This window comes from Pithys albifrons, chromosome 16 (genome assembly GCF_047495875.1).
Source record: "Pithys albifrons albifrons isolate INPA30051 chromosome 16, PitAlb_v1, whole genome shotgun sequence".
Classification (NCBI taxonomy): Eukaryota; Metazoa; Chordata; class Aves; order Passeriformes; family Thamnophilidae; genus Pithys; species Pithys albifrons.
This window is the reverse complement of record NC_092473.1, coordinates 988,551-1,013,649: the sequence shown is the minus strand read 5'-3', so window position 1 is coordinate 1,013,649 and position 25,099 is coordinate 988,551. Positions and strand designations below refer to the sequence as shown.

Genomic DNA, 25,099 nt, shown 5'->3' with positions numbered 1-25,099 from the left:
GACAAGGAGAGCTCAAATCCCCAAAACCCCTCAGCAAACATCCACAGAAAGACATGAAGAAAACGTGGGGCTGCACCAGTGTGTCCTGGAGCTGCCCTTCCCACGGGGTGGAGATCACCTTCCTGGGCTCATTTCCAGCCCCTGGCACAGCAGGAGAGCGGGACTGGGGCGAGCAGCCACCGACCGAACTCCTTCCCCTGCTCCTGGAGGTGCCCGGCTTCATCCAGCTCCATCCTGGGACAACTCGCTACAGTCCCTGGATGCCAGAGGAGGGTGGCACAGGCAGAGGCTGGTGGTTTTGAGCACACATCCATCCCTGCACGGCCCGAAGAGCCGCTGACCTCCCGGGCACGGCGCGAGGTCCATCTGTCGCGGGAGCCTCTAGCCCGGGGACAGCTTGCACGCCATGGTCCTGAGCATTGCTCAACGCTGGGGCTGTGCCTCCCAGGCACAGCCAGCTCTGGATTCTCCCCTCCGTGCCCATGATGCCCAGCTGGTGCCTCCAGCCCCCCCAGCAGCGGTGTGCCCCTTCCCCATCTGATTAACATCCCAGTTATGCAGATGGAGAAATAAAAGGGGGCTGTGCAGCCCCTCGGCTCATCGATAACCCGGGGTGGAGGGATGATGTGCACAGAGAATGAGCGCATCAATTAGTTTATCTCTAACGGCAGGAGGAGGATGGGGGCTGTTGGGGTGTGGGGTCGTCCTGAAATGCAAAGCTGAATTCCCGGACTGGTGAAGGTGAAGGATGTGGCCGTGATGTGGAGTACAATGTCCATGTCCCCTCCTGTTGCTGGATCCCTTGGGTTTGCCTGCAGGACCCCAAAAATGTAAACCCCGACCCCAGACTCCCTACCTAGAACAGGAGCTCTTTTGGGGGTAAAATTTGATTTGTGGCAGAGAAAGCACCAAACTCAAGCTCAACTGCTCCAGCCAGGGCTGCCCACGGGAGCGGTGGGGTGGGCTAGGAAGGAGAAGACCCCCGGGAAACCGCGGCTCGGAGCCTCCTCCCCCTGCGGGTCCCTGACCTCCCGTTTGCCTGTCAAGAGCGAGCTCCGCCACCGAAACACCCCCTGTCAAATTAGTGAGTCAGAAGACGTAAGAGAGACCACCGCTGCTAATTTGTACATTAACTGGTTCTGACAGAAATATTTCACAAGTGAAAAAACAGAAAATGTGCCTCAAGACAATGTGCAACTTCCGTACCAGCAAACTTCTGCTTAACTGTGCGGTGCCCGAGGAGGGGGGACCTCCCGCCCCGCCGCGCGCCCCGGGAGCGCCGGGATGGGTTTAGCGCCGGAAGATGCTCCCGGACGGAGGGATCGGGCCCCGAGCCGGGGAGAGGGGCTGGCGGCCGCGGAATACCCAAAAGGGGGGTGGGGGGGACAGTGAGTCCTGCATCGGGAAAAGGGAAAGGGGATGTCGGGGTGGAAGGGGCTTGGTGAGAGCCCCCTCCTCGTCCCAGGATAAAGTGGGGCTGTCCCGTCACAGCACCTCTCTATCACCTACCCCTCTTCCAGCAGCTGTCCAGGTCAGGGGCTGCTCCTTCTTGCCCCCACCCCAGGATACGACCTGCTGGGGCTGTCCCCACTGTCACCGTATGGGACAAGCCGTGGGGCGTGGGCTGTGGCCACCCTGCCAGGAAAATCCACCAGCTCCCAGCTGTGCCCAACCAGTCCCTCTGTGCCCCACGGGAGATCACCAGGGTGCGAACTCTCCCCAGGAGCCAGGGGAACCCCGCTGAGCCACCCAGCACTGCCATCTCCTCGTCCCCACAAGCGGTGGTGGCCGGAGCTGGTGGCCAAGCCCCTCTGCGGAGCCCCCGGGCATCAGGATCCCCCACCCGAGACGCCCCAGGAGCCCCTCACCGGCCTCCCCCGGCCGCGGTGCTGCGTGTCGGGGCGCGGGTGGGAGCAGGTCCTCGGGCCAGCAGCACCGAGCACATGATCTGTTGTGGCAGGTTCCCTGCAGCCTGGAGCCAGCCCCGAGCGAGCGCTGGTGATGGCTTTAATTGCTTTCAGATTCGATAGCCCAGCCCGTGACAGCGGCGGCCGCCGAGGCTCCAGCTGTGCCGGCCCGGACCCCGCGCACCCCTCGGATGGAGAGCCCGCGAGGAGGAGGAGGAGGAGCAGGAGGAGGACAGGAGCGCCCTGGGATGGGACTTTCCTCTTCAGCCCGGCAAAGTCTTAGCCACGCTGATGGTCCCACGGGGGTGAGTGTTTGCGTCATCCCCTGAGCCTTGTCCCTGGGAAGACCCAGCTGGGGGACCGCGTGGCCCCTCGGGATGCCATTGCAGCCCTGCTGTGAAGCCTCCTGACCATGTGAAACCGTGACCCCCAGGTGAGGGCCCCACAGCTGCTTCACAACCCCCCTCTGCAGCTCTGCCCATTTGGAATGTGGGGGGATGGTGGGAGCTCCACTCACCCATCAGAGCTGGCGATGTGGGAGGTATGGGGGCTGCCTGTGCCCCCTCAGCCAGCATGGGGTCTGGCGACGGCTTCCCAGGCAGCCTGAGTCCAGACGCAGGACCCAGACCTCGGGGGGTTTCTCCCAAGCATCAGGTCCTTGCCCTGCTGGATGATGGCTCTGGGGGGAGCTGGCGGTCTCGAGGTGGGAGAGTCAAAGGCCTGCTCAGCACCCACTGTGGTACCCATGGGCTGGCCCTGACCCACTGGTGCCTGTACCTGCATCCTCCTCCTTCTCTTTCTCCTCTTCCCACTGTTATGAGAGTCCCAGGTGCCTCCCCCAGCTCCAGGCCAGCCCAGGTGGGTGCAGACAGCTGCGGGCAAAATCCATAAGGTTTCCCTGCCTGGCTGGCACTGGAATGTGCTCGAGGGAAGTGGGATGAGCAACCCAGCTCCCAGAGCTCATCCATGCACACACTGTCCTGCAGCAGGGCAGGGGGTCCCAGCCTGTGCCACCTTCATGGCACATGGTGGTGGTGATGGCCATTCCACGTGTCCTTCCTGAGTGGGACCAGCCAGGGGCCAGCAGCACCCGCCCCCTCCAGGAGTTGCCGGGATGGAGATGAGGCTCCTGGTGCCTGCAGGCTGGGCAGCAACAGCGGCTGCTGCCTGTGAAGGTGAAGGCTCCTCCACGGCTCTGCAGCTTCTGGCAGAGCGGGACTCAACGCGGGGTGAGGAGGGGCCCGCTCGCTTCCCGACCCATTATTGCGGGCAGTGCCGGCGGGCGCCCGGGGCTGGGGCTGCATTATTGACGAAGAGGAAGGCAGGCCTGGGTGCAGGCAGGGACCCTCCTGCAGGGCTCAGCCCCGGGCAAAGCACTTCGCCTGAGCCGCAGAGCCGCAGAGCTGCCGGGCCTGGCCCGGGGCAGCCGCCGCAGCCGCCGCCGCAGCCCCGTCCTGCGGCCGCAGAGCATCCCCCGTGCCCGGGATGGTGCTGGGCTCGGGGCACCTCTGGCTCAGCCCGGGGAGGGTGGCACTGGTGGGCAGCGGTGCCTCTGTGACCCCCGCACTGGCAGCGGTGCTGCAGCTCTGCCCCCCTCCAGCCCGGCATAGCGCTGGTGCTGCTCTTTTTTAAGCTTCCCTCTGTCTCCAGGCGGAGATTTGTGGCGTAAAATGCACAATATGTTCTATCTGCCCTGTGGGAGCCATAAAATATTCACCAGCAGCTCCCATTATAGTCAGAGTGAATCACAGAGAGCGCTCCAGCCCTCGCTCCCCGACGTGCCCACTCCTCGTGCAGCCCCCGCCGTGCTGGTGCCAGTGCCCGACAGGGCCAGTGCCCATCAGGATCCCACAGCAAGGACCCACATTCCCACCTCCGTCCCTGGGAGACATCCCTGGGATTGGTGGGTGGAGTGGTGGTGACTGCGCTGATGGGATGGCAACTTTCTTATAGAATTATGGAATTGTTTGGATTGGAGGGGACCACATTGTTCCACCCCCTGCCATGGGCAGGGACACCTTTCACCAGCCCAGGTTGCTCCAAGCCCCATCCAACCTGGCCTTGGACACTTCCAGGGATGGGCCATAGTCCATCTCTCTGGACACCTGTGTCAGGGCACCACCACTCTTGACCTTCACCTGCCTGAGCACCCTCCTGCACCGCCCAGGGAGGAGCAGCACCAGCCCAGTGTGTGGAGGGGACCAGTGTGGTGGCAGCAGCAGTGGGGTGGGCTCACACGCCCACAACAGCCTGTCCAGCTGCTCTGTCCCACACACACCAGCTGGTGTGTGGACATCTCAAGTGACTTGTGCTGTCCCTTGGCTTTTTGCAGCCACAGCCCATTGAGGTGTCACAGCCAGGCCAGGGCAGTGGGACAGCCCCTGCCTGCTCCCTGCCTCTGCAGCCATAGGTGTGCCTCACTGCTCTTCATATGGCTCAGTACCACAGCACTCCTGTTTCCATTCCCCTCTCCATGTCCTGCCGTCCATCATTCCCTTCCATACATCCTTCCCTTGACCCACTGCCCCTCCCCACTGGTTCCCACTGCCCATCCCCTTCTCCCCCTTCAGACCTCAGACTCAAGACTCACAGAGCCAAGGGATGACAAATTTCCTGATGAAGTGACACTCTGCTCCAGAGCTGATGTGTCAAACAGAATTTTCTCTCTTGCCACACAATTATATGTAATTATAAAGCAGTTAACGCTGCCTAAGTGCTGGGAATTTGGCCCAATTAGGGTTTGATTTCACCTCCAACCTTTCCATGGCCACATCACAACTCTCAGCTGAGTACATGATGTTGGAGGTGTCCTGAAGGCTGCCCAAAGTGACCCAGGCAGCATCATTGCCATCCCCGTGCCTGCTCCTGGGAGATGGCACTCCCTCCACACACCAGCTCACCCGCGTGTCCCCAGCTGCACCAGCCCTGCCGTGCCAAGCTGCTGGCACAGCGGAAGATGCTCCCGGTGTGTTGGCTGGCACAGGGCTCACCAGGCATGGCTTCAGAGAGCCGTGGCAAGGCAGGACACAGTCACCCACCTGTGCTGGTCATCACGACAAAGGCCACCACCAGGTCACTGGGCTGAGATTTCCCAGCATCTCCTTGGTTCTCAGCAGCACAGAGGGGGGTGGGGGCACCCCAGTCACACGTGGGGTGGGCCTGTGGTGGCCACACAGCCCCCTGGGATGGACGGAAGGGAGCAGGGCCCAGGCAGCAGCTTCCCATGGCAGCCGCGAGGGTTAAACCCGCTGCTCTCCCTGAGCAGACTGAGGGAGAGGAGGGAGCGTGGCAGTGCCCTCCCCGCCAAAATTAACTCTCCATCTGTTTCTCCCCGGCTGAGGCTGATGGCTTGTGACAGGGCCTCCTGAATGCAAAGATGTTTCGCCTGGAAAAATCTATTACAAGTTGCTGTAAGAAAGACCGAAATCCTCTCCTTCTGTCTCTCCCTACTGGTCTCAGGGTGCCCACCCGGGGCAAGTGTGGGCTGGCACACAGCCGGCCGCTCTGCTCAGGTGGAAAGCTCCCCGTGTCAGCCTGGCTGCCGCCGGACAGGGGCATGGCAGGGAGCTGGTGCTGCCCTGGGTGCTGGCGACGAGGCAGAGCTGCCCCCTCGGCCCCGGCCATGGCAGGGAGCTGGTGCTGCCCTGGGTGCTGGCGACGAGGCAGAGCTGCCCCCTCGGCCCCGGCCTGGCCGCGGTGCCACCGAGCAGCGGGCACGGCCACGGCGCCAGCGCAGCCCGCAGTGCGGGCGCGGAAACTGAGGCAGGAGGATGAGGATGGCAAAGGCAGCACGGCCAGGCGGGCGGTGGGTGCCCTCTCCCGGCCACAGCACAGCCCTGGCTCGGCCCTCCGAGACAAAACCTACCACTTGGTTTACCGAGATTTTCTGGATTTTGCTTTGCTTCGCCTCTGGACAGCATTTTTCACCCCCCGGGCCCCAAAGTGCAGCTAAAAAACCTCAAAACTCAAATTCCTCCTTTTTGGTGCCCAGCTCTCCCTCCAGCACTGCCAGATGCTTCATGGAAATGCCCTCAAGACCCTTTGCTTTGACCCCCAAACCTCCCCCCTCATCCTTGTTGTCTGTTCCACAACAAACCCAGGCAGCTTCAGTAAAAAACAAAACTTTATTTGGTCCATCAGAACCTGAGTTTGAAAACCACCCATGGATAATTCGTATCATACAGGATTATTGATCTGATTTACAATTGATAAAATATCCTATGATTCTGAAGAGCTGGACAGTATTTACAGGGTTAAAAATATTCACAGCTCAGAAAGACAGAAAGAGGAGAAAAAAAAGTGAAGGACAAATCATCCCGAGGAGGAAGTAGCTGGAAAGAGAGAAAACAGATTGACAAACAAAAATACAGACAGAGCTTGGCTCAGCAGCCCCAGCTGGGGGGGCTGGGAGGGTGCAGGGCAGCCCACCCCCTGCTCTCTGGGGGACACAGCAGGTCAGGCTGGGCAGAGCCCCTCACACCCCCTGTCCAGCCCAGCTGCTGGTGCAGGGTTTGAGGTGCAGGGTGCCCCCAACACAGCCCCTGCCAGAAGAGGGTCCAGCATTGCCCACCACCCCCCTCAGCTGCAAGTCCACACAGCTCAGGAAGGGGAAGGTACACAGGGGGACCCCCAAACCACACACACACACACACACACACACACACACACACACACACACGCCAAGTCAGAGAGCCACGATGCCCTGAAAACGTGGGAGCAGCTCCCACCAGGATGAGTCCCCACCCTGGAGCACTCATGGGACCAGCAGCACCCGAGGCCCTCGCATTTTCACCTTGTGCTCGCTGCCTCCCACAGCACTCGGCCTCTGAAGGAGGGGGCTCTCCACTTTCCCCCTAAAATCACTCCCCTCCCCAGCACACTCCAGGGACCTGCTCCCTGCCCCGTACCTGCTGCCCTGCTGGGCAGTGCCCGGGGGCTGAGCCCAGCTCGGGCCATGGCTTCTCTCCAGGCACTGCTTCCACCGGCTGCCTTTGCATAGTAACACTTGAGTGACAGCTGAGGGGGGTCCCCACTGCCACAGCCCCCGTGAGCATCACCCTGTGGCCTCGCTCCCCACTCAGAGCCGTGGCACAGGGAGCACCTCCGAGTTTCACCCCAGTTACAGTGAAACCAGTCAGAGCAGCTTTCCAGAACAACCCCATGCCCTTTCCTCCCCAGTATAGCACTTGGGACAGGTGGGTTGGATAGGGGGTCCAGACACCACAGTGGGTTCCTGGCATGGGCAGCACCATGGTGGGGTGACCCTGGCATCCCCCAGCCCATTCTCAGTGCCACGTTGGTCCTGGGAGTGGACACGGGGGAACAAGACAGAAGGAGAGCCCAGGGACAGACGGAGGGTCACACAGACGGACAGACATCAGAGGTATATTCTTCTTTTTGCAGCGCTGGCGCCGCAGGAAGGGGCAGAGTCCTGAGCGTGGTGCCTGGGAAGGGCCTCGACAGCAACCTCCAGCCCCTCCTGCCCCACAGCCCCCAGGGCAGGCAGAGGGCACCGGGCCCACCGCAGGTACAGGGCAGGTGGGATCCTGAGATGGCCCCGCGCCCCCATTGCTCTTTGTAAAGTGCGTGGGGGCCGGCGGGGCCGGGGCGGGGCAGCTGGCAGGGCTGGGCCTGGCCCCGAGAGCTCCCCCAGCCCAGCAGTGTGGGGCAAAGTGCTGGGAGTGATCCCCAGGCTGTGCCCCACGGCTCAGCACTGCCGGCTTGGGGTGACACCCCGGGCCAGGGGCTCGGGGATGGTGACAGGGCAGCTGGGCAGGGAGGGGCAGGCGCTTCGTCATAGGGGCCGGGGGCCGTGCAGCCCCGCGACCTCGGGTGTGAGCAGCGGGTTGTGGGTGCCCTTGGTCAGCATCCAGTCATTGAGGAAGGCCTGGGTGGCTTTGCGGTGTGCCAGGCGGTGCGTGATGGAGAAGCCTGCGTTACCCTCCAGCTGGGAGAGGATCACCAACACCTGCCTGTGGAGAGAGCACGGGCTCAGGGCAGGGGCCTCTACCCTGGCAATCACACCCTTGCCCCGGGAATCCCACCCCTGCCCTGGCAATCCCTGCTCTGACCTGACAATCCCTGCCCTGACCTGACAATCTCACCCCTGCCCTGGCAACCCCACCCTCTGTCCTGGCAATCCCATCCCTGCCCTGGCGACCCACCCTCTGTCCACTCCTCCCTGGCAGCCCCTGCCTCTGCCTCAGTCCCAGCCCCATGGGCAGCCCCCATGACCCACCCCTGCCTACCCCAGACCTGTGCAGGGGGGGGACGCTGTCCTGCGTCTTGAGGCTGCCGCGCGTGGACACCACGTTGAAGCTGTCGGTGCAGTCACACTGGACGTGCAGGTAGGACTTGGGGTGCCGGTTCTCCACCACCACGATGAGCCCTGCCCAGCCATGTGTCAGGTAGTAGCAGGTCATCCCTTCACGGCCCTGGGCAGCACAGCAGGGGAAGGGGATGAAGCCTCGGGGCACCCCTGCCCCCAAATCAAAACCCCTGGATTGGCATCTTCCAGTCCAACCAGGGGCTGCCCATCTGCTGGGGTGCCCCACGCTGCCCCAGGGGGCAAGGGGGTGGGCATCCCTGGGGTGACAGCCAGAGCTGGCACAGCCCTCCTTGACTGAGGACACTGCAGAGCAGGGTCCAGGCTCCCACTGGCAGCATCTCCCCCCATCCCCACTGTAGCCCCGAGGGGTCCAGCCCTTGCCCTGTGCCCCCCACCCACCTCGTGGCGCTCGCCCTTGTTCTCAGTCAGCAGGATGATAGCGTCTGCCAGCGTGGTGGGCTGGGCCTCCACCTGCTCCACCATCACCAGGCGGGAGCTGTAGATGGCCAGGATGTAGCTGGAATAATCAGTGGCTGGTCGGCTGCTGGTGGGACTGGAAGCTGTGGAGACACCCAGAGAAGGGGGGATCAGGGAGACTGTACCCCAGGCCACAAACTCCTGCAGCTACTGGGTCACTGCATGTGCACACAACCTCCACCTCCAGTGAGGTCACAACGGTGAGGCTCTGCCCCCTCTGCCTCCCCCAGGTGCCCTGCAGCCCCTCACCCTGGGTGGCAGGGCTGGCCAGGGCAGTGCTCCAGTGGTTGAAGGCACAGCACACCACAGCGTACTCGCCCGGCTCCAGCATCACGTCGCAGTTGACAAACTTCTTGACGGCTCGTTTGCTGTGGGCCATGAGCCGGCCCAGGCTCAGCTTGTTCCCGCTGGTGAAGGTGGCCCGGAACACCATGATGCACAGATCCAGCAGGTGGCTGTCCACCATGTCCGACCGCCTGTGCCAGGAGGGAAGGGTCACATGTCACCCAGGCCACAGGCAGGATGGCAGGTCCAGAGGAAGACCCATTATTCCACTGTTCCAAAAACCCAGCCTCGGGAACCAGCCTGTGTTCAGGGGTTGGGTTCCAGCTAAAACATAGACAGTTCCAAAGATCTGAATGAAATGTATGGTGATGGAAGCCTACCCTTTAACTCTGTGACCCTGTGGGATGCCACGTGGCAAGAGGGTGATGTGTTTGGGATTTCCCCAGGGTCCAGAGAATCATTAGGTTTAAAAAGCCCTCTGAGACCATCGAGTCCAACTGTTTCCTCAGCGCTGCCAAGGTCACCTCTAACCAATGTCCCCAAGTGCCACATCCACATGGCTTTTAAACCCCTCCAGGGATGGTGACTCCACCACTGCCCTGGGCAGTTGTGCCCGGGCCTGACCACCCTTTCAGTGAAGAAATTACCCCAATATCCAACCTAAACCTCTCCTGGCACAACTTAAGGCCACTTCCTCTTGTCCTCCTGTGGGGGAGTTGTGGAGAGCGAGAAGGTCCTCCCTGATGAGCCTCCTTTACTCCAGGCTGAGCCCCCCCCAGCTCACCTGCTGCCCTCCTGGAACAGGGCAAACTCCAGGGCTGCACGTTCCAACACCGTCAGCGATGTCACCGTCACCGGCCCGTTGGCCTTGTTGGGGAACATGCCCTGCACACGCACCTCGTGCCAGTCCGAATGGAGCTTGCAGATATCCACAGAGTCAAAATACCTGTGGGAAGCTGGGCTCAGCCCTGGGGGGCACACTGCTCCGTGCCCACTCCCCACCATGCTGCCCTCCCTGGGAATTCCCGGTCCGGCCTGCCCCATCTTGATCCCATGTCCCACTGCCTGTCCCTGCCCGGCTTCCCGCCCCTCAGCCTGTGCCTACTTGATGAAGTCGCTGTACTCCATCCAGAACACGCCCTCGCTGCTGCCGTGGGGCATCAGGTCGTGGCGCAGCGGAGTTGGCCAGTGCGGCCACTCGTCCGACCAGCTGCCGTTCCAGGAGAAGCGCCCCCAGGGGTTCCGGAGCCGCAGCAACCTGGGAAGGTGAAACACGGTGTCAGACAGCCAGGAGGAGGGAGACACCCAGCCAACCCCCCGTAGAGGGCACCCCCTCACTTCTCCCAAAGCTCTCACAGCATACCAGACCTGACTTGTCACCCGCATCGTGGCCCCAGATGCCCCTGTCCTGCTGCTCCTTGTGCCCTTCCCTGCCCAAGGGGCTCAGCCAGGTGCTGTGGGGATGGGGCTCCACAGGGAAGTGACTGTTGAGTGTGACACGGCTGAAAATGGGGCTCCCTACAGCACCCTGGCTGTGGGGGCAGCTCCCATTTCAATCCCATCTCCTTCCAAAGGTGAGCAGGATCCTCTGACCACCTCACTGAATTGAGAGTTCTACACAGTCCTGTGTGTCTCATGAAATCTGGTGAACCTAGACACGGGGCCACCACCAGGCAAGCACAGCTCATGTGACAACAGAATCTTGCGACACCCTGGGATGGGAGTCCCCCAGGTCTTCTCCAGCACACACTCAGTTCTCTGTGCCCAGGGTTTCTGCTGGGGCTGTGGGCAGGAGCAGGGCAGCAGGGCAGCCTCCAGCCCACTCACCTGAAGCCCTGCACGTCCCTCACATCCAGGATGGAGTAGGCGTGCCGTGGCCGCAGCCCCATGCTCTCGTAGGCCATGTCGTCCACCTTCATGTTGCCTCCACCACAGGACGCGCCCATGAGGAACCTGCACGGGGACAGCAAACCCTCCGTGTCCTGCCAGGCCTGGCATGGGGGAAGCTCATCCTTACCACTCCAGGCATGGACAGCTTCCCCCCAGGAAGCTTCTGGATGTTCCATCTTTGCAACAACACTGTAAACTTCCCAGGCAGTGCCCAGCCCCACTGGCCAGAGCTCTCTCGATTTGCTCACACGCACCCTCAGCCCAGGCTGCATGGTGAGCTGCTCTGCACACCAGAGCTTTGCCCAAACCCCACCCCATTTCTGCCAGGCCCTGGGGTCCTGCCTGGCTCTGTTGCCTGGCAGAAAAACAGAGAAAGGCAGGTGGTCTATATGGGAGGGGTGAGAACAGACTATCTGGGGGCAGGAGGTCTGCACCAGTTTTGGGGGGATACCACATGCTGGGAGTTACCCACCTCCCATTTAGCACCGTACCCCGGCCTTCAGCCAAACCAACTGCCCTCCTGCCAGAGGGATGAGCAGGAGGTCTCTGCTTTGGCTCTGTCCCCTCTGGACTGGCTCTAGCAATGCCCAGGTGTGGCTGGCAAAGATGGCACATATGGGTGGGAGACATGCTGGGCCAAGCACTTCAGAACACAAAAACATTCAAAGCAAGGCAAGTGGGCTCACTGCCCCTTCCAGACTACCGGAGGCGAGCAGTGCACAGGGAAGTTCACCAGGATCTTAATCTCCTATGAGGATTACTCACAGGAGAAATAATTTCTTAGAGCTTGGAGGAGGAGCTCTACCAGTGCTCCAGATGAGTGGTGGGCTCACACCAGGTAATGCAGTAGCCCCTCCACTCTGAGCCTCTACAGGCAAGAGCAGGCCCCCTCACCCCCTCTCCGAGCGCCCCTGCTCCTGCCACGTTCCCTCCTGCCATGTCTTACCCAGCCTCCTTAGAACTCAGCATTTTGGCCCAGATGAGGTCAGTGTCAATGGGCTCCTCGCGAGGGTTGGTGGAGCTGACCTGCAGCATCAGGCTCTCGCAGGGGGCCCCCGTGAGCGTGGCCAGGCCCTCGATCGCACGACCCGCCTGGAGGGCGAAGTACGAACCGTGCAGCTTGGCCAGCGCCTTCTCGATGAGGGCCACCCACAGCTGCTTCCTCTGGGCCTGTGAGACAGGGAGGAACATCATCACCCCGGGCAGCACATGGGAAAGCCCCTCTCACCCACCTCTGCCAGCCCCTCCACTGCCACGGGAGATGGAGAGGCAGGAGCAAGGCCAAGCCACCAGGGGCTCCTTCCCTTCTCTGCTTGGTGTTTTGTTTGCACAGCTTAATTCCCCTTGGGAAAAAGTCCTGGAGTGAACATCCAAGAGGCCTGGATGCTGACAGAGTTGGAGCCAGGATGTCCAGCAGTCAGGCTGGCAGAGTGGGTGCTCACCTTGCAGAGTAAGAGCCCCTTCCACCTGCTTCAACCTGGATTTAAGAAGGTTTAATAGTGAAAGAGGACACCAAGGCTGCCAGAGCTCTGGGACTGTCTGGACAACAATCTCAGGGACAGGGTGGGATTGTTCGGGTGTCCTGAGCAGGGCCAGGAGTTGGACTCCATGACCTTCGTAGGTCCCTTCCAACTCAGGAGAGTCTGTGATTTCTATGATATGGAACACATCTGGAAGAGCTGGAACTCTGCTGCAAACCAAAACCAACAGCCCTGGGGCAGAGGAGATGGGCCAGAGCACACACAGCTGTGGGACTGATCAGATTTCACCCATGGAACAGACACTGCCTCAAGGACAAACTCCAAAACCTTGGAGTGTCCAAGTCCTCTACTCCAGCACAAGGAGTAATTACAAGCCCTAATTACAAGATGCAAGTTTTTTCCCCGGCAGATGGGGTTTGGTATCCGGTGCTTGGAGGGCAGCAAGGAAAATCACTGGGACATTGTGACTGTGTGTGACTCACAGGTGGCAGCCAAGAGCTGGCAAAGGAAAGGAGGGCAGTGAAGATTTCTTTTTGATGGATAAAGAGAGCTTACAAGTGCTTTTTGCTGGTTTTGGGGTCCCTCACTCAACAAAATCCATGTTGTTTATTGCTGCCTGACCCACAGCCAGGGAGCTCAGATAAGAGCCTGATTTTCCTTTATTTTTAAAACTCTGTTTTTCCTTTTTTAGCCCCCACATCCAGCTCACACAGCTGAACACAGCACAAAAATCTCAACACAATTCAGATGCCCCTGGAAACAGAGGAAAGGCAAGCCCAGCCCATGTGAAAACCTTCAATCTTAAAAAAAAAACACCAAAAGCAAATTTGAAATTCGTAAGAGAGGAAAGATGGACTGAAAACAAAAAACCAAGACAGGTAAATCTTTTGCTGAAATAAAGAAATGCATCTGGATCCTCTGTGTCTACCAGAGGTAGAATGTACACACAGACTCCTTCTTGCCCTGCCCAAAGTTTCAGAGTCTGGTCCTGACATAATCTACACATGACACCGTTTGGGACTGTGTGTCAGAAAGCAGAGAACTGGGATTTGCAGAACAAACTCCAACCCAAGAGTCCCTGCCTCCTCCTGACAGTGCCACTTGGTTTTCTTTGGCAGATTTTTCTGCCTGAGCTTCAATAAAGATGTTCTCAGTCTCCTTCATGGACATGATCCCAGCAAGAGCCCCTGGGCCTGGCAGGCAGGGTGGGCACAACGCTTGGTGACGTTCTGAAGCGGCCGAGGGAGCTCCGCTCATCCGAGCAGATCCCACCCCAGAGTGCTCAGAGCAACTGGGCACTGGCTCGGAACAGGATGCTCCATGTGCCATTCCCTCCCTCTCCACAGTCCCTCCCTGGCAAAGCCAAGCTGCCAGACGTCCCCACAGAGGAAAGAAACAGCTTTCCCTCAGCCCCTCACAGGGCAAAACACAGTTTAAAACGTTTTCCTTTACTTGAAGGGTAAGGATGGCTTTCCCTGCAAGTGGAAGTGGCTGTAGTGGAGAGAGGAGTGTGGGAAAAGAACCTGTGAATGAAACTTCTCCACTACAGCCTGAAAAATGCCAAAAGGGCCCCCTCCACCCATCCCTCTCCCCTCCCCACCCCAAAAAAGATGTGTATTATGGCCTCAAAGAGTTCAGCTGTCTTAAGGACACAGCAAAGAGCAGGATCCTGAGCTGCAAATAGCGTGCAAACAGGCTCAGTGCCCGATCCTGCACTTGTGTCACACCAATCCCAGACAGCTCCAGGCTTGGGACAGAGTGTCTGGAAAGTGCCCATCGGGAAAGGCCCCGGGGGTGCTGGTCAGCAGTGACTGAACATGAGCCAGGTGTGCCCAGGTGGGCAACAATGCCAAGGACACCTGGGCTGTACCAGCTACTCTGTGTCCAGCCTGTCCCTGTGCTGGCACTGCTGGGGCACCTCCAGTCCTGGGGGCACTTCTGGGCCCCTCATGATAGGAAAGACACTGAGGGGCTGGAGCGTGTCCAGGTAAGGGAACAGAGCTGGGAAGGGGCTGGAGCAGCAGGAGCAGCTGAGGGAGCTGGGGGGGCTCAGCCTGGAGAAAAGGAGGCTCAGGAGAGACTTTCTCACCCTCTGTAACACCCTGACCAGGAGGGTGGCACCTGGGAGGCAGTTCGTCTCTGCTCCCAGAAAACCATAAGACAAGGGGAAATGGCCTCAAATTGTGCCAAGGAAGGCTCAGGCTGGGTATTAAGGACAAACTCTTAATTAAAAGAGTGTTCAGGCACTGGCACAGGCTGCGCAGGGTGGTGGTGGAGTCATCTCTGGAACTGTTCAAAAAACAAGTCAACATGGCACTTTGTGACATGGTTTAGTGAGCAGTGGAGGATTTGATCAGAGGTTGTACTTTATGCTCTTGGGGGCCTTTTCCAACGTTAACCATTCTAGGACTTTAAATTCCCCACACAGCACAGAGTAGGAGCCTCACAGGAACCCCAGCAGCACCTCCATCAGTCCCCTCCTGGGAGAGTCTGGAGGAGCCTCCCTGACTCCTGGAGCGCTGCTCATTCCCTCTCAGCACCCTCATTCCCACGTGGCGCTGACCTGGGAGAAGAGCAGGTACCCGCACTCGTCGCAGGGCAGCATGTCGTCCACCAGCACCGTGGTCCAGGTGCCGTCCTTGCACAGCCGCACCTGGTAGGCGCCCTCGGGGCACAGTGTCCTGGTGATCATGACCCTCTCCACGAGCTCGGGGCGCTCGGCCAGCACGGCCAGGGCGCTCAGGAACCTGCCGGCGGGACGGGACGCGGCAGCCTCAGCGGGCGCGGCGGGCACAGCGGGCACAGCCGCCGCACCACGCCGCGCGGGGAGGGGTGAGGCAGAGCATGGCTACACGCCTGGGGGCATAAATGGGTTTGAGTAGGGCTGGGGGGGCCGAGCTGGAGCTGGAGGAAGGGGGGGAAGGAGGAAGGGGCAGGGGGGGTCAGCCCGGCTCGCTCCCCCTTACCAGCAGTTCCCCAGCAGGCCCTGCAGGATGTCCGAGGGCCGCGGTGTCCGGAACACCGACCACTTCACCGACCGGTCCTTGAAGATGCTGCAGTTGATTTCGTGGGGCCGCAGCCACTGCTTGACCCGCTGCTGCACACTGTCACCCTCGGGGAACCCCACGGACTTGGGCCCGGGGTGGAAACTGTCATCCACAAAATTGACTTTGTTCTGTGGGAACAAAAGGCAAGGAGAGCATCAGCTGGGACCTCTTGGGACTGGCTGGCCTGGACAGCTCCCCACTGCACCCCCAAGAGTGAGAGCAGAGCCCCCAGCCCTTCCACTTGACCTGGACACCTCCTTCCCAGCACTGCAGGGGAAGTGGCCTGGGCCAGGTGTCTGCTGGCAGCAACAGAGATGGTTTTAGTGCTTCAAGTCCAGTGTTGAGCCCTGCCAGGGCCAGCTCACCTTTCCAGACCCAAGCTCCAAAATGGGACTCCAATCTGCCTTTATTTGTTTCACAGGAGGCCTCCCCGGGCAGGGATTGTCTCACACTTTGTGCTGGTGCTAAAAGCTGGGCCGTGGGGGGCCTTGGCTGCCTCCAGACATGGCAAAGCCTGTGAACAGCAATCCTGCGAGGAGCCACCTGGCACAGCAAACACTCCTCAGCCCAAGCCCTGTCCCTGCTGTGGAGGGCACATGCTGGGCTTGGCAGCCCTGTGCCAACCCCCAGACAAACCCATGGGGGAGGTGAGGGACAGTTTTTGCAACTGGATTCATCCAGACAAGCAATTGCAGAGGGAGGGTATCCCAGGCTGGAGCCCTCCTGCAATAGGTGCTGCCCAATAAATAAATGGTATGGACAGAAGGGCAGGTAATCCCGGGGGGTTACCCACATGGGTGGAAGCAGAGGACTTCACCAGCTGGAGAAGGGAGGCTTTTTCAGACAGCCTAACACGGGGTGAAATAAGAACAGGTGTTTCTTTGCTATTGTTAATTAAATTAAATTAAATTCTTTCAGCAAAAGCTGGCTCTCTTTTAAATTAGCTTTATGCACACCAAACTAAGTATTTGTCCTCTTCTTCTGTGGCAATGCTATGTGAATGCTTCCTTTGTGGGGCCTCAATTAGCTCCTCTTTTGAAGAAGGGTGCTTTTCAGCTAATAGCTGCCATGTCCCAGGGTGTACTGCTCTCTCTGAGGAGCCTCATCTTGTCCCATCCTGGCATCACAGGGGGCCCTCTGGGCTCCTCAGGAACCTGCTGGGCAGGGCCACGTGGACTCACAGGAGGGGATTTCCCTCTATACTCTGGCCTTGTGAGACCCCACCTAATACAGTGTCCAGCTGTGCAGGACTCAGCAGAATGAAGACATGGAGCTGTCTGAGCAGTTCCAGAGAAGGCCACAGAGATGCTCCAAGGGCTGGAGCCCCTCTGCTCTGGAGCCAGGCTAGGAGAGCTGGGGGCATTTACCTGGAGAGCAGAAGGCTCTGGGGAGACCTGAGAGCCCCTTCCAGTACTTGAAGGGGGCTTAAAAATAAGAGGAAGGCAACTTTTTACATGGGCAGGTAGTGATAGGACAAGGGACAACAGTTTTCAACTAAAGACGAGAGATTTAGATTAGCTATTAGGAGAAGATTCTTCCCTATGAGGGTGGGGAGGCCCTGGCACAGGTTGCCCAGAGAAGCTGTGGCTGCCCCATCCCTGGAAGTGGTCAAGGCTTGGAGCAACCTGGGCGAGTAGAAGTTGTCCCTGCCCATGGCAAGGGGTGAAACGAGATGAGCTTTAAGGTTCCTTCCAACCCAAACCAGTATGTGACTGTGGTGGAAGAGGTCAGCCCTGCTCTCCCCCAAAAGGGAAGAAAAAGAGTAAAACTAAAAAGGGGGCCACACACCGAGAAGGGTTGGAACAAGGACCCCTGGAATAATGGAGGAGGGAAAGCCCATGGCAGGAGCTCGAGCAGAAATCCTAGCAGGGAACAGCAAGATGGGCTGCTCCACATCATGGGACAGGGGAAAAACAGGCAGAAGAGAACTTGGCCAGCCTGACACTCCTCCAGGGGAAGGATGAACAGCCTGGAAAACCCTGGGATAGAAGGAAACTTGGGGGCTGCCTCACACACCAGCCTGAATGGGAGCATTGGTGGGAGGTTGCAGGGACACCAGGAGCAGACCAGGCACAAGGAGGGGAGCAGCACTGTCCCTTCAGGCTGCCAGGCCTCCCCTTGCACTGCAGAGACTTCCCTAAGTAGTGTGCGAGCACAGCAGTGATTCAGTTTCAGGGGGATTTTGGGAGATGGCCCACACTGGTCTAACAGCACAAGGGGGCCAGCCAAGGCTATGACTGAGTGGGATGGGGCAAGGCCGGCTCCCCTTTCTGGCAGTGCTAATTCAGCCTGGCCATCTTCATGATTCATCCTTCAGCCCTGATTCCTGAAGTAACAGATGTTCCCTGCCTACAAAAGAGGCTATTCACTTGCCTAAAAGAAGGGGATAAGCAGAATCTGGGTCTCTCTGCTGTAAAAACACCCACGCCTGTGAGCATGGACACACAGCAATTTTAAAAGCACAGAACCTCAAAATAGGATCATTCCCAGAGCTTCCCCCCAAAGCCAAATATCTCCTGTCCCCAGACTGTGCAGTGGAGGCACAGGCATGGACATGCTTCTCAGACCAGGCAGAAAAATCCTTGTCTGCACGTCAAAATGGGACTGCAACTCCCTTTCCATCTGGTCCAGAAGAGCTGGAGGCTTCCCCCAGAAGGAGGCCAGAGAAAGCAGCATTCACAGGAGCATCTAATGCCACTCAGGGGGAAAAAAAGGGGCCATCAGAGCCGTGTTGGAGGCTGAAACCCAACTGATTGAGCCAGACACTTCACAGTGGGAGGAGAGGGTGCTGGCACCACTCCTGAGACCCTCGACTGGAGCCAGGCCACAGCCAAACCTCAGCTGGGCTGCCCACAACACAGGGGAGCCACTTGTGCTGCACCTGTGCATTTACAACACCCAAGCCAAGAATGCCAAGGCCTAGCTCATGGTTCCTGAACACCTGCAGGTGCTGGCAGTGGCAGCAGTTCCTCTGCCTGCTGCATCTCTGATCTGCACCCACCGGGCACAGCTGCTGTCCATGGACAACAGTGCCACCAGCAACCCTGGGCACACTCCTTCTCAGCACTCCTCATGCCTGGGCAGGGAAGGAGCTGTATGTATGACCGCACCAGGATGTTTTCTTCAACCCAGATGCTCTCCCTCACTGATTTAAAATATCCTGAGCTTTTAGAGTAAACAGGTTTAGCACTAAGTTTTAGGCTTCCTCACCCTTGGACCAGGAATGGACTGTATGGGTTCTCTTTACCTCGAGAGACTATTCTGCTCCAATGTACAATATGACACGTCAGTGTTAACAACCAGCATCCAGCTGTTTCAGCTGAGTGTCTCCTCTGGAAGCCAAAACACAGAGGGCAGCTGCCCGTGCCAGGTGATGCCCCAGCCCCACTGGTGGGGCAGAGAGGGGTCCCGCACCAAGTGAAAGCAGGAGCAAAGCTCAGCCAGGACTCACCTCCCGGCAGAAGGTCACGATGTTCTCCCACAGGGCTTTGGCCTCGCCCTCGTCCGTCTGCCGCCGCTTCTCCACGTGCATGCTCTCCCTCCTCTTGAGGGGCTTGAGGCCCTTGCGCTGGGTGATGTACTGCTGGGGGGTGTGGCAGGCGCCGCAGTGCTTGGCCTTGGCCTCGTTGAGCAGGGTGCATGCGGGACATGCCCACTGGCCGGGCCGGTCCTGCGCGCCGGGCAGCGGTGCCGGGAACAGCCGCGCGACCTTGCGGGCGGAGGGGGCCCTGGAGCCGCAGGAGCAGCCGGCCCTGTCGCCCGCGCCGCAGTCCGGGCAGCGCGGGGCCGCCTCGCCCGCCGTGCCGTGCTCCTGGAAACCGTGCAGCTTGGAGGAGCCGCACACCTTGCACTTCTGCGCCTGGGTGGGGTTCTTCAGCGTGCACTTGGAGCAGGACCACGTGGTGAAGTCGGGGCTGGAGGGGCTGCACGGGGTGAACCTCACCGAGTCGCCCACCAGGTTGATGGTGTCGCTGCCCTTCTGGGTGCTGCAAACCTCGCACTTGCCGGCGCCGGCCGAGTTGAGCAGGGAGCAGGAGCTGCACTTCCAGTGGGACGGGCTGACCTCCATCTCCTCCTCCAGCACGCTCAGCCGCTTGTTGGGCAGCAGCTCCGGGAAGCGGGCGGGGACAGCCCTGGCCTGGCCCTGCGGAGAGCCCTTCTGTCCCGCGGCACTGGGGGCCGCAGCCTGGGGGGCGTCGGGGCCCGGCACCTGCAGCTGGGGCGGCACCTCCCGCCGGCTGCGTGGCACAGGGTTGTTCTGCAGCCCCGGGGAGAAGGGGCTGAAGGCTGGGATCTTCTGTGCCTCTTGTTCCATAGCCACGGGGCCCTGGGTGGCCGCGGCGTCGCCATCAGAGACCTCTGCAGAGACCGAGGACTGTGGGGTGGAGGGGGCCATGTGGAATCCGGCTGGGGTGATGACCTCAGGGACGACCAGCGCCTCTGGTGGGATCTTGGGCAGGGACAGCTTGCGTGGGCCCCCGCAGGCAGAGCAGGAGTTGGCCATGGGTGTGTTGTGCAGGGTGCAGCGCTGGCAGGCCCAGCCGCTCTCCAGCTCTGCCTCATCGGGGCTCTTCCCCTCTGAGTCCTCGCTGCTGCTTTCCGCCTTGGCAGTCTCCTCCTTGGACGTGCCCTTGGGCTCCACCAGCACGGCGGGCTTGGGCAAGATGCCGTTGATGACGGGCAAGGGGGAGCCGCTGGGCCCTGGTTCCGGGGTGAAGCCACACACCTCACAGGTCTCCTTGCCAAGAAAGTTCCTGAAGGTGCAGCGGGCACAGGCCCATTTCTGTTCCTCCACGCTGAGCCGCAGGATGTGGTTGAGGTCGGGCTTCTGCCGGGGCGCTTCGCAGATGGAGCACTGACGCTGGCCCACGGGGTTCAGGAAGGTGCAGCGCGTGCAGGACCACTCACGGACGGCAGCCATGGAGCCGGGAGAGTGCGAGTGGCTGCAAGAAAGAAGAGGACAGCGTGAGACCAAGGTCACTGGCATGCTCAGGACCTTGCTTCCAGGAAGGGAACAACCATCAGTCCAGCCACTGCTCTCCAGGCACTTGCTCCTCTGGCACTAGCAAATTCTCCAAGGGCACAGCAATGCACTGGCTTCTATCCAAAACACTTCAGGAGGGGCACGAGAAACAGCCCCAGCACCCCACCAACCCTGCTCTTGTGGTGGGGATGTGACCCAGTGAGCAAACACATTGTCTCTGTACTCAACCTCAGCAACTTTGTACATTTGCAGGTCACCTGTAACTCTCTGGAGGAAGAGAACTCTGTGCTCTGCCTTCTTGCTGCTCCCAGCACCAATTCTTTCCTCCTTCTCTACTTCAGCTCACCTCTCTCTGAAGTTTCTCTTCCTGTGCCCTTCCTTTCCTTTCAGCTCCCCACCATGGGCACTCCACTTACCCACCCTGGGCTAACCACATTATCCCACACCAGACACCACCAAGCCAAGAAAGGCAGGTTGTGGTACACAGAGGTGCTTCTACCTGGCTATAGTTTTGGGGCCAGAAGCCTGGCCCAGCCAGCCCCTGAGCAGCAGCTCTGGCCTGCAGCTGAGCCCAAAGGTGGTCGTGGTGCACCAGTGCCAGGATAGCTTCCCAGCTCAGCAAAGAGGGGCACCATGTCCCAGCTCCAGCTGCCTCCCCACTTACCTGGGAAGGACAGAGGGCACAGAGCCCTGCAGTCACCACCAGCCCTCAGTTTCAACCTCCAGTGCTGCTCAGGATTTCCTGAAACTTTGAGGGGAGAATGGGTCCAATGGGTGCCAGAGCCACCTCGTCCCAGGGCAGAAAGTCACAACTTTGTTTTCTAGGCAGGTTCAATTTTCAGGAAGTGAAGCACAGCAGCAGCACCAGCTCCAGGGGCTATGGCAAGCTCTGGGTTGCCAGGAGCAGCCCCCCCTCAGCACAGCCCTCCTAGTGCTTCCAGGGAGGTGATGCCACATGTGCACACATGCTGAGAATGGCAGGAGGAATCCCAGCACTGCATGGTGCCCTTTGTCTCCTGCGCAGGGTCACTTCCTGGAGCTGGAGCAAAGGTGGGGCTGAAGCAGAGCTTTCTGCTTCCTCCTCCTTCATACAAGGACAAAACAGCTCTCCCTCAGGTAAACAAGCCCAGAGCCCTCCCTCCATGCACTCCTGCTCCCAGGCACTGTGGTTGAACCCAGCCTTGGCACCAATCTCCAGGCCAGCTGTGCCTCTCTCCAGCAGAGCAAGTCTCCTTCCAACCCCCTCCACCCTGCTCTGCTTGCCTGAGGTAATGGACAGGGCCAACTCTGCAGGAGAAGTCTCCAGCTCTTCCCAGGAAGAGCACACTAGGGCCTTCACAGACCAAGGAAAGCGCAGCTTAAACTATGGGAGCTGCACCTCATGGGCTCACCACTGGTTCCCTCTCCAGCATCCCTTCAACAATCAAGCTGAACCACCACACTGGATGTAACAAAGAAGGGAGGGAAAATATTCAATACCGCAGGGGGCAGGTGCTGAAAGCTCTGAGATGCTGGAGCTTGTGGAAGGACCCAGGTCCTGGCTGGTCTCCAGAATCCCCAGCAGCAGCACCTGGACACTCAGCTTCCCAAGGCACTGAGCAGACTGCAATGCAGCAGTGGGGTCTGAAGGGACAGAGGATGCAGCCAGAACCCCCTTGGGGAGGAGGATGGTGACTCTCCCTTTGGCTGGTACATGAGAAACTCTCCTGGGAACACTCCAGCAGCAGCAGCAATCCAACCACATTTCCAAACCATGCTCCACAGACACTGGAAGAGCAGCTCTGCCTCACAGAGATCAGATATAACCTTCAACTCCCTTCTTAAATCAAACACTTCTCTAAATAAAGCCTGAAATCAAGAAATCCATTTTATTGCAAGAGAGAGCTTGAAAATTCATTCTGGTTCATATACCGTGCCTGCATCGTTTGAACTTTGCAAGGTATTTATTTACTGCAGTTATTCCCAGCTAAGAGAAATATAAACATTGATTTTTCTGCCTCAAGTCCTACAGCTGAGAGCCACTGTACGTCCCTCTGCCGTGTGGCAGCACCGTGCCCACATCTGAGAGGGAGATCATTCCTCAAGCAGAGAATGAGGAGCTCCTGCAGCACATGAGGCCATGAAGGGCACTGTGATCCTGTCACATCCATTTGTCTTACTGGGGGAGGTTCATCAAACCACAGGCATCAGCAAAAGGCAAGCAATGGCTGTCAGCAACCTGTGCCATCCATGTACATCCTGCAGCATTCCATGCTGTTTCCCACTGCACACCATGCAGGAGAGCGCTGCCTCCAAGAAACCCACCCCAAATGAAGGTGCCACGGCACGTACAGAGGGTCAGGACATCCGGCCACCAGCCTCTCACACTGTGGTCCTACCCAGCAGGGAAAGGCTCCAGGCAATGCCACCACAGGACCATGGAAAGAATCACCCTGTCCCTTCCGACAGAGAAGGGAAAACCCAGGATAACCTAAAAGACAAAAGTACCACACGAGGGGACAGTGGGATGAGCTGCATGGCCAGACTTGTTTGATGTGGTGTCAGTGACGAGCTGCAGGCTCAGGAAAGGCAGCATCATTGCACTTGGCCAGGCAGGAGACTCAGGCTCAACAGCAGGAGGGGAGGCAGAGGCCAGGACACTGCAGTGCTCTCCTCTAAGCTGTGACACATCTTGGCCACACGGTCCCCCTCCTGGTCCCCTCCTTTCCCACCATGGCACAGGAGTCGACTCCTAACCCTGTCCAACTGCTGCTGGGATTTCCACCTACTTGACTTTCTCAGGGAAACTAAAAAGCCTTTCAGAAAGGCCATCAGCTCTTCCCTCAAAGGTCCTGCAGTGGCCAGGCCACCAGACAAGCTTTGGCAGGAGACTTCCCTGCCAGCCCTTGCACCACGCTGTGGTGCCCAGCAGACACGGTTTTCCCTGAAAGCAAGTGGGAGATCCACAGAAATGGGAGAGGCCTTGGGACATGAATCTTCAGCTGTCCCCCAAAAGACACCAGTCCCTCAGCCTTGGTGACTGGCAGTGCACCAGCCCAGAGCCTGCTCCCCCCAGACTCCTGACTATGGCCGATGGACAGTTCCAGTCCCTGTCTGGGACACCAGGCTTAAAGTAAGGTCCAAAGACCCCAGAGGGACCAGGCTGTCTTACAACCTGTACCAGCATGTGGTGCATTGTGGCAGCAGCCTCTGTCCCACAGCAACCCCTTCCTCACAAACCTGAACCAGCAGAAGGAGAAACCCAACCACAGCCTGTCCACGCTCCGTGCTTCTCCTTTCCCAGCTGGCTCCTTTCCCAGCAGGCAAGTGAGGAAACAGGCATGTCTGCAGCACCTATTCCCCAGGCCCATCTGCTGTGTGCTAACACACACTTGCTCTCCAGCCCCAGCAAACAAAACTGAGATAAACATTGCCTGCCACCTTCCTAGTTCCTGTGGGAGAGGAGCTCCTCCAAACCAGCCCTGCAGCCACCCACCCACGGGAGGGCTTTCCTGGGGGACACTTCACAGGGAGCACGATGACACGAGGTCTCCACAGCCTGGCAGCAGGGACCTGCTGGAGGCTCTTGGGGTGCACACAGCAAGGAAAGGGCAACAGTGGTACAGCACCACCACCTCCAGCAGCATGGATGGGGCTGGATCCTCACCTCCAGCAGCATGGATGGGGCTGGACCCACATGGCTGTGCTGCTCAGCACAGCAGCTCTCCCCAGCCAAGACAGGAGACATCAGCTGGCAGGAGGCACCACGATGTTGGCAGGAGTGCCCCTACCTTGGCAATCACAGCAGTGTAATCATAATGCTTAAAAAGTAATATAGAAGGTACTCAACCCAGCAGGCAGCTTTCAGCACACTGAGCAGGTCCCAGGGAATGGAACCTCACTGCTCCAGGGATTGAGAAGGTTCCAGCTGGTCACCTTCCAAACCCACCTCAGGATAGTGATATCCCCCTCCCAGGGCTCTGCTGAGAGATGAGTCTGCTGAGCCTGAGTGTCCCGTTGGCTCCTACACAGCCACCAAACTGGCCAGGGGTGTCCACCACCTCTGAGTGCCACTGGGGACCACAGGCTTTTCTAGAGCAGGACAAAACAGGAAGGAACAGGGCAGGGTAGGAGACTGAGAAGTGCCCAAAATCCTGCAGTTTGCATCTTTCCTGCTGGCAGGGAGCTGGGGGTGTGCCAAGACTGTGTGATGTGCAGCCAAGCTCCAGGGCAGGAGATGGCAACCAGCCCTGGGCAGAAGCACCTTGGGACTGCCAGGGAACGGCTCGAGGTGACCTGGGCACCGGAGCGAGAGATGCCAGGGCTCTGCTGCAGAGCCCACACTGGCAATGGGATCACAGGGGCTTGTGGCAGTCACATTCAGCAACAGAATCAGGCTGCTTCTCTAAATAAAACTCCTCCAGAGCAGCTAAAGCCTTAAAACTTACTGCTTCAGTTCTCCCCCGCAATAAATAAACAAATAAATAAAAAATCAATTGTTCCAGTCAGCAATCCAAACCCTGAGCCCTCTGATACAAAAAGTATCCCAGCAAAATCCTCATCTGACAAATACAAGAAAAAGCACTAGAACTTTGCAGAAGAAAAGAAAAATCACCGAAATCCCTAAACAAAATCCTGCCTCAATTGTCTGTGAGCTGCAAACCCCTTGCCCTCCTCCACATCCAGCTGACCATTAATATTTCCAATTTAATTTTCTTTCA

General features: G+C 59.0%; 1 protein-coding gene across 9 annotated transcripts in view; it reads right to left on the bottom strand.

Annotated features, from left to right (window-relative positions):
• Positions 1–6,012: 6,012 nt before the first annotated feature.
• CAPN15 (calpain 15) overlaps positions 6,013–25,099 on the bottom strand; it is a 59,563-nt gene continuing 40,476 nt past the window's right edge. For 8 of the 9 annotated variants that reach the window (XM_071571117.1, XM_071571119.1, XM_071571116.1 and 5 more), the window contains 11 exons: positions 18,867–20,358; positions 15,335–15,543; positions 14,932–15,115; positions 11,834–12,057; positions 10,825–10,950; positions 10,103–10,255; positions 9,782–9,943; positions 8,962–9,188; positions 8,635–8,795; positions 8,163–8,341; positions 6,013–7,879 (listed from right to left, as the gene is read on the bottom strand). In XM_071571117.1, coding sequence (XP_071427218.1) covers positions 7,702–7,879; positions 8,163–8,341; positions 8,635–8,795; positions 8,962–9,188; positions 9,782–9,943; positions 10,103–10,255; positions 10,825–10,950; positions 11,834–12,057; positions 14,932–15,115; positions 15,335–15,543; positions 18,867–20,358 — 3,295 coding nt within the window. In that variant the 3' untranslated portion in view covers positions 6,013–7,701. Of the gene's footprint in view, positions 7,880–8,155; positions 8,342–8,634; positions 8,796–8,961; positions 9,189–9,781; positions 9,944–10,102; positions 10,256–10,824; positions 10,951–11,833; positions 12,058–14,931; positions 15,116–15,334; positions 15,544–18,866; positions 20,359–25,099 lie in introns of all 9 variants that reach the window. The other variant, XM_071571121.1, reaches the window with a different exon arrangement.